Source organism: Marmota monax, unplaced genomic scaffold (genome assembly GCF_021218885.2).
Source record: "Marmota monax isolate L192 unplaced genomic scaffold, Marmota_monax_Labrador192_F-V1.1 WCK01_AAM20220418_F8-fsc00298, whole genome shotgun sequence".
NCBI lineage: Eukaryota > Metazoa > Chordata > Mammalia > Rodentia > Sciuridae > Marmota > Marmota monax.
Window position 1 is genome coordinate 364591 of NW_026694888.1, and position 11749 is coordinate 376339.

Genomic DNA, 11749 nt, shown 5'->3' on the forward strand with positions numbered 1-11749 from the left:
TGGGTGGGAAATGAAGTCCCGGGGGTAGTTTTGGTCTGCATTTCTCTTATATTTTCTTTTTTTTCTTGACTTTCAGAGCTCATGAACTCTTGAATTGGAATAATGACGCTAATGTCTTTCTCGTAAGTCACCCTTTTTAGATTGAGATAACATACACATTACATAAAACCAACATTCTGGCATCTTTTTTTTTTTTTAGTTTTAGGTGGACACAGTATCTTTATTTTTATGTGTTGCTGAGGATCAAACCCAGTGCCTCATGCGTGCTAGGTGAGTGCTCCACCACTGAGCCGCAGCCACAGCCACAGCCCCACATTCTCACATCTTAAAAGTGGCATTCAATGCTATCATAATACTATGCCTCCACTCTCCTTCCAAAGATCCTCACCCCAGAAGGGAGCCCACGCCAGCATCCTCACATGCCTGCCCTGGGCCCGGAGGGCCGTGTGCTTTCTGCGGCTGACATTTTTTCCAGTTTGTGTTGTATTTATTGCTCCTAGATTTAAAATCTCATGTAGGCAATTCCGGTCACTCCCCAGTTATTAAGGATCCGCAGTCCCCTGGCCTTGCTTGGTGGCAGGGGTCAGTGTCAGAAGCTGCCTCCTCCTGTGGTGGGGAGAGGCTACCTGCCTTGAACTCAGTTCCTGGGCATGGAGGTCAGCTCCTGCCCTGCCCCCTTGTCCTGGAGCCGCCTGGTATGGTCTTGGAGTGGCTGGCGAGGGGGCTCCCCACGTCTCTGTTCCAGGGTGGTCCAGGCTATTTTTACTCCTCTCATGATCTTTATAGTCAGCTTGCTTAGATTTGTGGGACTTAGATTTGTCTGCTGCTTTTAGAAGGGTTATGTTTGAATCATGGCTGTTTTTTGGCCCCCAGGATTGCGTTTCTCTTTCTACCTGTTGATGTCCACTTTGAGGCCCTGAAGGTATTCCTGGTCTTCCTCACATTGGGCTCACGTTGCTTGTTCCACTGATGCTGAGTCTGTCACTGCCAGGATGGGTCATCTCTTCCTCCATGTCCTCTGGCGGGGCCTGCAGCCAGGCCACTGTTCTCTGCCTCTTCAAAGTGCCACTTCTCTGGGTCCTTAGCACGGAGACACTCTTGTGCTGGACTCAGACCACAGGCTTTGCTCCAGGAAATGCAGATGGGAGCCTGCAGAGCCGCGCAGTTCCTCCGCCCTGCACCCAGGCTGCTGTCCACAAGACAGGCAGTGCCAAGACCACCCAGCTGGTGGCCGTGCAGAGGCAGTGCGCACCCTGAGCTGACTTCACACAGCTGCCAAGAGGCCTCTGGAACCCTGTGCTTGTTGCCAGGGGCTGGGGGATGTGACAGCAGCCGGTGGGACTTCCCAGGAAGGGAAAGGGGCCAGGACAGCAGCAGGGGCCCTGAAGGAGGGGACAAGGTGGGGATGGGCTGCAGAGACCTGAGGGGTTCGCTTCATCAGGAAGCCAGCAGGGCCAGAGAACCTTGAGAGTCGGCGGTCTCAATCCTGTGCTGTGCAGAAGGGAAACTGAGGCCATGTGGCCACCTGCCAGCACAGTATCCTGTGGCCCAACCTGGAGTCAGATGGGCCTTGGGAGAAGGTCCCTGCATCAGAAAATCAGGGAGTGTAGGCCTGCGTGGGACCCCACCCCTGCAGTGAAGCCGGCCTGGAAGCAGCTAGACAGAGGGAGCTAGAGTGGAAGAGGCCCAGGGGACAGCTGCAGAGCAGCCTGGCCTCAGTTCCTACTGTGTGTGTGCACATGGGAGCCTCCGGTAGCACAGCAGCAGACGACGGGGCCCTCCGGTAGCACAGGAGCAGAGGACAGCACCCCCAGGAGGTCTCAGAGGCACCCACACTTGACTGTCCCTTTGATTCAGCTGCCAGGGTCCAGTGAAACCTCTCATGGGAAATAGCTGCCAGCCCTGCCCTCGAAGGCCCCAGACAGAATTCCAGGTGTGCAAAGTCCAGGGCCGTGGACCCTACTGGGGCCTGACTAGTGGCACCAGTGACCCATGGCAATGTCCTGTGCATTTCTACTGCCCACACACCCTGGACTTCCAGCGCCTTCTGCTGTAGGAACAGGCACCCACCTCTCCATCTGAGCAGACTAGAGAACCACACACCTCCCTCTGTGCCCCAGGCAGGAGGGCGGCTGTCTAAAATGAAACCACAGTTGGGACTTTATTGTCCAGTCTCTGCCCATCCCCCATGCACGACCCTGGGGCTGCTTCCTGCAGGGCCCTCTCTGCCAGGCAGGCAGGCTCCAGCTCCTGGCCTGGGGACAGGCTGTTAGGCCAGTGGAGCTGCAGGGTGGGGACAGGAGCCAGAGAGGAAGGGCACTAGCGCAGCCACCCAGGCCCCACTCAGCAGGGCTGGGCTGCTGGGGCTACAGGAGCACGCCTGGGCCAGCCTGGACTCCAGTGTACTCCACGGGGCTGGGCTTCCTGGTGTCAAGTTCTCTGGGAGCCGGATGAGGGGGACACAAGGAAAGCAGGGCACACAAGCGTCCTCCACCGAGGTGAAGCTCCGGGGGTCCCACTTGCCCACAGGATCACAGGTCCACTGGTCAGGACACTGGCCTGGAACCTACGTGAGTACTCCGCCACGATCAGGGCACTTCCCCCCTCTAGAAATGGGTGAGGCCACCAGCACGGGAGCCTGATGCTGTTGACAGCTGGTCAGAGCGCTCAGTCCTCCCACTTCAGCAGGCAGAGACTCCTCAGATGGACTGGGCAGGGCCCGCAGCCCACGAGGACCACAGCCAGCTGGTATCTGGGATGGCCCTTCCTGAGGCAGGGGGATCAGGGAGCCGGTGCTGCAGGGTCCCCTAGAAGGGCCACAGCTGCACTGAAGGCAGCCCTCTCCACTCACCCCTCCAGGGGCCTGGGTCTGCAGAGGGATGGGGCTCAGAGAGGAGAGATGCCTCCCAGGTGTTGCTGGCCTCCAGGGGTGGATCCAGGGGGCCAAGCCACAGCTCCTGTCCAGATGGGCAGCTCATCTCTCCGGCAACAGCATGAAAAAGGCAGCCTTCAGGAAGCGGCCGAAACTGCAGAGCGCAGCCACCAGCCAGTGTGCCCGGAGGCCAGGGTCCGTGCTGACCACGCACCTGAGGACATCAGTCTGTGAGGGAAGAGGGTACTGTCAGAGCAGAGCCCGGCCTCGCCAGCCCAGCACAAGCTTCAGCAGCACCAACCCACAAAGCCAGCACACTGTGACCCGCAGGCTGCCTGGGGCAGGAAGGCGGTGAGGGCGCTGGACTGCAGCAGGGAGGAGCTCAGGGTGGGGAAGGAGAGCAGCCACCTGCACCAGGGCTCCCAAACACCCTCCTGCTTGCCAGCTGCCCCAAAGGAGTCTCCAACAGCCTGGCGTCCAGGGCCACTGGACAGCTTCAGACCCGCCCTTGGAGTGGGAACAGAGGCTGAGTTTTGCAGAAGTGGAGACGCCCTGGGACTCGAGTCCTTCTGGAGGATGGTGCATGACTAGTCCTCACCCTCCCTTTCCTTTCTATTGCTAAGGAAAGGAAGGCTCCTCAGCTGACTCTGGCCACAGTGCTGCTCAGTGTCCTCTCTGCTGGGCACAGGGCGCCTGCCAGGGTTTGCAGACAAGACAACAGGAGGGGTCAGCAGCTTTGGTGTCTCTGCAGGGGTCATTCTGGGAGTACACCCTCCCCGCAGCCCAGCCTCCAGTTGGGACCACACTCCCAGCTGACCCTTAACTCAACCTCATGAGACCTTGACTCAGAGGCTCAATGGGGGGACTGAGCCCTGCCACCCCCTTTACAGGTGCAGCCCACCTCCATGCCGAGGTCCAGCAGTACCCATGGTATGCCCAGGCCCAGGTGGCCAGTCGAGCGTGGAGACAGGGGAGGTCTGACACCCACCCCTCGAGGCCTTGTGACCCTCCTCTCGTGGGGGGAGGCTAGGCTCCGAGGAGGTGAGGGTGCTCTGGGCAGGACCAGGATCTCCCCTCTGAGGGGGCCAGAGTCCTACCTCTCCCAGGTCATCTAGGGACAGCAGGTCTGCAGCTGGGGCGGGGCAAGATTGGACTGGGGCGGGTGGCAGGGTCCAGGCAGCAGCAGAAAGCCCAGAGCCTGCCCCAGAGCGCTTTCCACTCCTTTACCCTGCGTCAGGGACCCAGCCCGCCATAACCCCACCAGCTCCCACAGCCCCGCACCCAGGGGCTCACCCATCCACCACGCCGCCTCAGCCAGGCTGCCAGGGTCTTGCGCACAAACTCCCCCAGGCAGTCCACCAGGGCGTGGACCATGGCGGGCTGGGCCTGCCGCACACAGTCCACAGCCAGTCCTGCAGCCACTGCGTACAGGGATACCACTTTGCCCCACGTGATGCCTGCAGAGAGAGTCACTGGTGAGTGGCTGGTCAGTGGGAGGTACCCAGAAGTCGTCAGGTGGCTCCCACAGGCCCGCACCCCGGTGGAACTAGGCCAGCTGATAGCCTGGTGCGAGCCTGGCCACCGTCTCCCATGGGTCAGTCCCGCCCACCCTGAGGGCAGACAAGGTTCCCAGCCCCCTGCACACCTGCACTGGCCCAGGAGGAAACCTGTCCAGCCTCATGGACAGAGGAGGCCTCAGGGAGGCAGCTCAGCACAGGGTCCAGCAGCCTTGGGGCTGGACGAAGAAAGCAGCCAGGACTCCCAGGGCACATTCACCCCTCTGCAGCTGGACAGCACCGTTGTCCATTTTATGAAGAAGCCAAGGCCCATGGAAAGAGCTTTCCCTGGACCACTAGCCCATGGAGCAGGAGAACTGAGCTGTGGCCACCTCGAGGAAGACAGACCAATGACCCTGGGGGAAAGTACTCTCAAGCCACCTGTTAGATGCCTTCCTGAATATATAAAGTGAGAGGCCCTGGGTTCCACCCCAGCACAGAGAAGAGCAAAGTGAACACAGTGAGGGTCTCAAAACAGCAAGTGGAAGAAGCCAGACGCGCAGCATGCACACTGGGCGAGACCACCGTGCACGACCACCGTGCGCAACGTCCAGAACAGACGGGCAGCGACCACGCGGACCCGTGGCTTGGGCGCAGGGACGGTGGTGGGTCACCACACTGGAGTACCAAATTACAACTTCAGCCGGGGACACTGCCACACTCATCCCACCTCAACAGGAAGAAAGAGCTCTGAGCACTGAGCACAGACCATGGACCACCCTGTGTGAAACCCTTTCATCCTATCAGACAAACCCAAGTCTCAAGCCTGGCTGAGACGGCTCCATGGGCCAGCTGCTACCAGGACAGTGCACACGGTCAGCCCTGGTCCTCCATGGCTGAGCTCCCACCCCAGGACTCTGCTCGAGGTCAGCAGCGCCCCAGGACCTCCTGACCATGCCCAGGCAGGTCTCTAGACCCACTGCCCCGTGCCCGTGGCGCCTGCCCCATGCCTGCAGCAGGCACTAGTAAGGGGAAAAGGCAGAGTGTTCTGTGGGGCCTGATGTGCAGAGAACAGCATGTTTCATGGGTGGCCACAATCCCACAGCTGGAGCCCACAGGGGCCAGCAGGAGGGGTGTCCAGGGCTGGTCTGGTAGCTCTGCTTGCCCTGGGTTTTCCTGTTCTCTTTTATTAAGACATCATTCCATTACCATAATCGTTCAGACATGGAGAATCGCCTTCTAGACATTCCCACAGTTCACAACTATCTAATTTCAGACCATTCCCATGTCCCCTGACCCATGGCTACTCCTAACCGACTTCCACCTCTGTGCTCAGCAGGATGCCAGCAGGGTGCTTGGGGTCCTGCCGCCCTGGTGCAGGGCACTTGTCCCTCCTGTCCATGACTGAATGGTGTCCATATCTGTTTGTCAACAGAGGGACCTGTGGGCTGTTCCCACCTCTCTGCGTGTTTCCAGGTCTTGGGCATCTGCCTAGAGTTGCCAGGTTACACAGAAACTCCACATAATGCTTTGAGGACCTGTCAGGCTGTTTCCAACGTGCCCACACCACCTCTCCAGGTTCCGACGCTTCACACAGATGCCGTTACCTGCAGCTGCAGGTCAAGCCATCCTGGTGGAATGAGGATGCCTAATGGCTGGTGGTGCTGGATAGAGGCTCATGTGCCTGCTGGTCTTTGTGTGTGCACGTCTGGATGGAGTGGAGCCCAGGACCTGGAGCACTGGGCTATCTCTGCCCAAGGTACACCCCAGCCCTGTGGTGGCCACTTAGACATCGTCCTTTTCTTCACATGCATGCACAGAGACACACGACACGGCACGAGGGACTGGGCCCCATCCCCAGTCTTCTTCACTCTGTTCTGAGCAGGGCCTCAATGAGCTGCCCAGGCTGGCTTGGAACTCACAGTCTGCCTGCTTCTGCCTCCCAGAGGCTGACCTGGGTTCGAGGTGTGCCCACCACACCCAGTTCCTCTGCTGATCTTTCAGGTGGGTGCCTTGTTGGTAGTGATTTCTAAGGGTTCCCTTGTTTTCCTGTCTTCTGTGGTAAGATATTCCACCACTGCTGACTGTTGACCAGAAAGGGAAATGAGCACGGGGCAGGGGCTGTGCTCAGCAGTAGAGTGCTTGCCTGGCATGGGCGAGACCCTGGATTTGATCCTCAGCACCACACAAAAACAAACAAGTAAAATAAAGGTATTGTGTCCAACTACAACTAAAAAATAAATATTAAAAAAAGAAAGAAGAAAAAGAAAGGAGCAGCGTGAAGGCAGGGCCCCGGGAGAGCACGGGCAGGGCCCCGGGAGAGCACAGGCAGGGCCCCAGTGGTCGCTGCTGCACCACAACTGGGCTCTCCTGCCACCTGGGGCTGGAGACCAGGAGAAGCTCCACAGAGCCACCCAGGGTGGCCGCAGCAGAGGAGGCCAGGGTGGCAGCGTCCCGGCAGGGATGAAGCTGACGGGCTGCATTCCCAGCAGGAAAGCAGCCAGTGTCCAGGCAGAGTGGGCACGCCACAGGCAGAGAGGGCTGAGGGGGCCCAGCCAGCAGGCTGAGGGCCCAGAGCCCCTGGGACTAGGAGGGCTGGGGTTAAGTGTGACAGGCAGCCACAAGCTGGTCTGAGGAGTGTCCTAAGAGCCATCTGGCCACTGGAGAGGCAGACAAAGCCCTAATTCTCCCAGGCTCAGAGAGATCAAGAAATAGCTGCAGGTCACACAGTCCACATGGGGCTAAGGACACTGTCACAAGGGGCCTGAAGCAATGGGTTGAGGGGGGCAGGTGGCCTAGGCTCCCCCTGGACCCTATGAGGCAGCAGACCCCGGGGAGGAAATTAGTGCTCCGGGACCCTCCCCTGCCAGCTTTCCTGCCTTCCTCCCCTCCACCCCAGCCTTGCGCAGGACCTCCCAGACCCAGCCTGTACTCTGCTGCTTTCTGGTTCAGGCTGAGGGCCAAGATGGGCTCCGCATCCCCGGGCCCCTCCTGGGCTCACACCCACCACCACGCAGGGCCCCAGCTCCATGGCAGACACCAGCAGGCCAGAGCCACACTTGAAAAATCAGGCCGTGGCTTGTAAACCAGTCTGCTACAGGCCGGAGACAGACCCAGGAGGCCACCCACAGGGCACGATCTGGAGGGCAGCCCCAGGGTGGAGTGGGGTGAGGGTGCCACCAGCCCAGGACGCCTGTGCCCCAGGCTTCCTCCTTGGGCCCAGCCCACCCCAACACTTCATACTGGAGGCCAGGATGCTCCCTCTTGGACACTCCCCTTGGGCCCAGCACCTCACTATGAAAAGTCCCAGCCCGGCGGTGGGCACCCGGCCCATCCAGCCAACAGCCGGCTCTGCAGCCCCAGGACCGGGGGCCCAGCAGTCCTGCGGAGCAGGCCATGCCCACCAGTGCTGGACCACAGTTGCCTGAGAGGCCCATGCCAGCTGCCCAAGGGCCAGCAGCTCTCAGAACCACTAGAGACCACAAAAGCCAGCACCATCTGAGCTGGTCTGTTCCCAGATTCAGACAACCCCAGCAGCAAGACAGTACTGTGAGCACCACAAGGCTGCCTCCTGGGGTCCCACAGCCACTGGACCCACCCTGAGGTCCCCTGGGGTGGACATGCCTACCTGCAGAGAAGATGTGGCCTGCCACAGCCAGGAATGCATCTGTCACCACGGGCTCCGACTGCATGGAGAGGTGCAGCTGGCCGGCCACATTGCGGTACACACCGGGCCGGATCTTCTCCAGCTCATCCCCTGCGTGGGCACACAAGAGGTCAGGCGCCCCTGGCTTTGCCTGACTCTCAAACCCCAGGGAAGCAGGCCACGGAGGTGCTGTGGGTGCCTCTGACGGGCCAGGCCCTGAGGCCACGCTGGCTGGGCCAGTGGGGTGGGAATCCTGCCCAGCGTGGGTGGTGTCTGCCTAGTGACTCACTGGCAGGCAAGCAGCCGGGCTGCTCAGGCAGGCGGCCAGAGCCCAACCTGGGGAGGGGCTGGGCAGGGAGACCCCAACAGGTGGGCGCCTCACATGGGGTCCTAGTCCAGGCCCCAGAACCCCTGGTGGTGGCTCTGGTGAAGGACCTGGAGAGACCAAGCCATGGCTGGGGGGCTACCAGCACCACCCACTCTCCAACTTGGGCTCCCAGTAGCAAGCGGGTGTGTCATGTGGCACCGAGTCAGCCCAGCCCTGTTGGGGGAAACGCCCCCCACAGGCCCAGCCTGCCTTGCTGGCGGCAGGCCCTTGAGGTGAGGTGGAAGCCCTGGGAAGATGGTGCTGGGAACCCCACACAGCCCTGGGTCGGGTGTCCCAGCCGGGCCACTTCTCCAGCCAAAGCAAACAGGGTGCTGCTGACTATCCAGTCAGCCAATGAGAGCCTCCGGGACATCCCTGGGGCCAGCTGTGCTCCATCCAATTAATTAAGATCTGGAACCAGAGCAGAACCCAGAGGCCAGCCAGAGGATGGGGACATGGCATGGAAATTCCCAAAGCTGGCCTGGCTGTTCCCAAACAGACCTTGGGGGCCTCTGGGGACTAGTCCTGGGGATTGATGTGGGACACAAGCCAGGCTGGGGACATGCTGGGGGTCAGCAGACAGTGCCAGGCTGTGGAGGCATTCACCCTGAATAGCTGAGATGGCAGACATTAATAAGAACACCTTGGAGTTCAAACTGCCTCCCTCCAGGGTCCCCTTTGGCTGGGCACATGGCAGAGCTGGGCAGTGGAAAGGGCCCTGGCCAAAGGCCTGAGGGGGGGGGGGGAGCAGGAGTGAGGGAACAGAGGGAGACAGCAGGTCAGGGCCAGGCAGGATGTCTTCCCAGCCATCCCAGAAGTCTGGCAGGCTCTGGGGGGGACAAGGGATGTCCTGGAGTGGCCCTCAGCCCAGCTGGAAGAGGCAGCAGAAGTGGGTGTCACAGGACCCCACAGCCAGATTGTCCCCAAACTCCTGCACGCTGCTGCCTCTGCACACCTGAGATATGGCCCTCTTTCCCTTCCCAGATGAGATCCACCCTCCTGGAGGCTCAGTGCTGGTCCCCACGTCATCTGACCCTCTACCCTGCACACTTCTGGGCAGGCCAGGTCTGCACAGTCCTGCTCCTTGACCCATACACGCCAGTGTTAGCCCAGGGAGCTGGGTACCCCTGTCCCCAATGGCCCGGCTCTCCTCACACCCACGCAGGCTCCTCCCCTGGCCCAGCGTCCGGCTGGGGCAAGGTGGACAGCCCAGGGCAAGAGTCTGCCTGGGTCTCCCTTCTGGGTGCAGACCCTGGGAAAGATGGGAGTTACTGGGCAGCCTGTGCCCCAGAAACAAGTGCTCCGGAACTTTCCCAGGGGCCGGCCTCCTCCAACCTCCAGATCAAGGGAAAAGAGCGACCAAAAGACCTATTTTCCAAAACAAACATCGGACACGTGGTCCCACAAAGGATTTTTGAGCCCTGCTGAGTACAAGGGTCACTCTGAAGCTCAGACACTAAAACATCATTCTGTAGCTTTCTATGGTTTATGGCGAAGGGCTAGAGGTGGGGGCTGTGCCGGCGGGTGCAAGCTGGTCATCCCGAGAAGGCGGGCCTGTCCTGCGCCTCGGCCGTTCCAGGCACACGGGGGCACCCGGGCAAGCCCCCTCTCTGTCCCGGAGAAACGGAGGCCCAGGGGTGTAACCAACTGGCGCAGTCGCCCGACAGGCGTGCCAGCGCCGGCTCAGCGGACCCCAGACTCGGCGGGCCCGCCCAGCCGGCCGGGTCTGGAGTGACAGCCGGGGACCGCCCGCAGGGCCCGCACTCACCCAGGCGCAGCAGCACGGCGCACACCTCGGCCAGGCGGCCGCCGGGGGCCGGCGCCGCACGCTCCGGCGCGCTCCAGGCGAGGCCGGCGCGCAGAAGCCGCGCGTGCACGTACTCCCGGCCTAGCGCCTTGGCCTGGGCCACCAGCTCCTTGTCGGTGGGCGAGCGGTCAAAGGCGTCCATGATCTCGGCGGCGAAGACCGAGGAGCGCCGCAGCACCTCCATGACCGGCACGCGGGCGGGGGGCGCCGCACCTGTGGGCAGACAGCGCTCAGCCGGGCTCACTGGCTGGCCGCGGGGAGGCCGCGCCCGCTCTCGGGCGCGCGGCAGGGCGCGGGACACCGCGGTCCCCACCGCGTGCGCCCGGGCCGCGTCGGCGCGGCGAGCCAGGGCGCACCGGGAGGCCGGGCTGGGCGCGGTCCTCAGGAGGGGCCGCGGCCGGCTGCCGGCACCCTTTCGTTTTTGTGCCCCGATCTTTAAAAACACGATGTTATACGCTTTGGGATTCCAAATTGAATGACAGCGAACTCCCTGGGGCCGCAGTGCTCAAGCTCCAAGACGAGCGGGCGGGCGGGCGGGGACGCGGCGCAGGCTGCCCAGCCGGCTCGGAACGCGCGCCGTCCAGCCGGGACCCGCTGGCCTGCAGGCTCCGGGGCCGCCGCCTCCGCACCCCGCGTCCCCGCGGCCAGGCACCGGGAAGCCCGCTCACCTCTCCCGCCGCATGTCGCGGGCGCGCAGGCTTCAGGCTGTGCTCCGCGCCTCCTCCGCCGGCCTCCGGCCTTCCATTCGCGCCAGTCCAGCGTGCGCCCGGACCTACGCGCAGGGTCCCGCCGCTTCCCGCGCGCTGGGGCTTCTGGTCCCAGCCGGGCCGCGCGGAACGCACCGCGCGACGCCCGCCTGCGAGAGGCGAGGCTGGGGCTTGGCCTTCTAAGGAGAAGGCAACCCCCGGGGGCGGAGCCCGGAGCTGCGGCCCGAGCGCCCCAGCCTCCCGGCTTAAGGAGGCCCGGCGAGTTCCCGGGAGGCGCTGGCACGCGGGGGCCGGGCAGTGCCGTCCCGCGGCACTTGGCTGGCTGGGTGGGTGCGCCCGGACTCGTGTCCGAGGACTGCGTCGGACACTTAGATTTTTACTGTAGCAAAGACACCTCGCACTGGGTTTGCTTTTAACGAACAGGAGTTCTTGTTAATGAAGTCCAGTCTCTTCAATCAATGTCTTCTTTTGCGGTTAGCCGCTTTTATTAGAGTGTTCTCTGTTTCCTATTAGAAGCTTAAATGACTTAGGGTACACAGTTAGATGTATGATGGATCACAAGTTCTTGTAAATGGCGTGGCAGGAGGTCAGAGATCTATTTCGCCCTTTTGGATTTCCAAGTAACCCAGCATCACTTATTGAAAGCATCATATGTAGGGGTCTGTTCTATCCCACTCACCTATTTCTTTATCTTTGGACCAATCTCACACAGTTTGAGCAATAGAGTTAACCAATTTGATCTAATTCATGTATATGAAACACTTGAGTCAGCAACTGTAAAATACATATCCTTTCCATGTGCATATAGGGCATTTACCAAAATAGACCATATCTTGGGTCATAGACAAGTGACA

General features: G+C 61.2%; 1 protein-coding gene across 3 annotated transcripts; it reads right to left on the bottom strand.

The window, feature by feature from the left end:
* Nucleotides 1-2137: 2137 nt before the first annotated feature.
* On the bottom strand, nt 2138-11079 carry Bok (BCL2 family apoptosis regulator BOK). Of its 3 annotated transcripts, XR_009225158.1 has the most exons (6): nt 10857-11061; nt 10150-10401; nt 7997-8125; nt 4166-4329; nt 3281-3565; nt 2971-3100 (listed from the first exon to the last, which is right to left on the bottom strand). XR_009225158.1 is itself a non-coding variant. In XM_046426782.2 (5 exons), the coding sequence occupies exons 2-5, from the start codon at nt 10370-10372 to the stop codon at nt 2975-2977; spliced, it is 642 nt and encodes a 213-aa protein (XP_046282738.1). In that variant the 5' UTR covers nt 10373-10401; nt 10857-11053; the 3' UTR covers nt 2138-2974. The 3 variants fall into 3 exon arrangements, 2 of the variants coding, with proteins under 2 accessions (XP_046282738.1, XP_046282737.1); XM_046426782.2 differs by lacking the exon at nt 3281-3565 and having other exon boundaries at nt 2138-3100; nt 10857-11053; XM_046426781.2 differs by lacking the exons at nt 2971-3100; nt 3281-3565; nt 4166-4329 and adding an exon at nt 5536-6452 and having other exon boundaries at nt 10857-11079.
* Between the last annotated feature and the right edge of the window lie 670 nt (nt 11080-11749).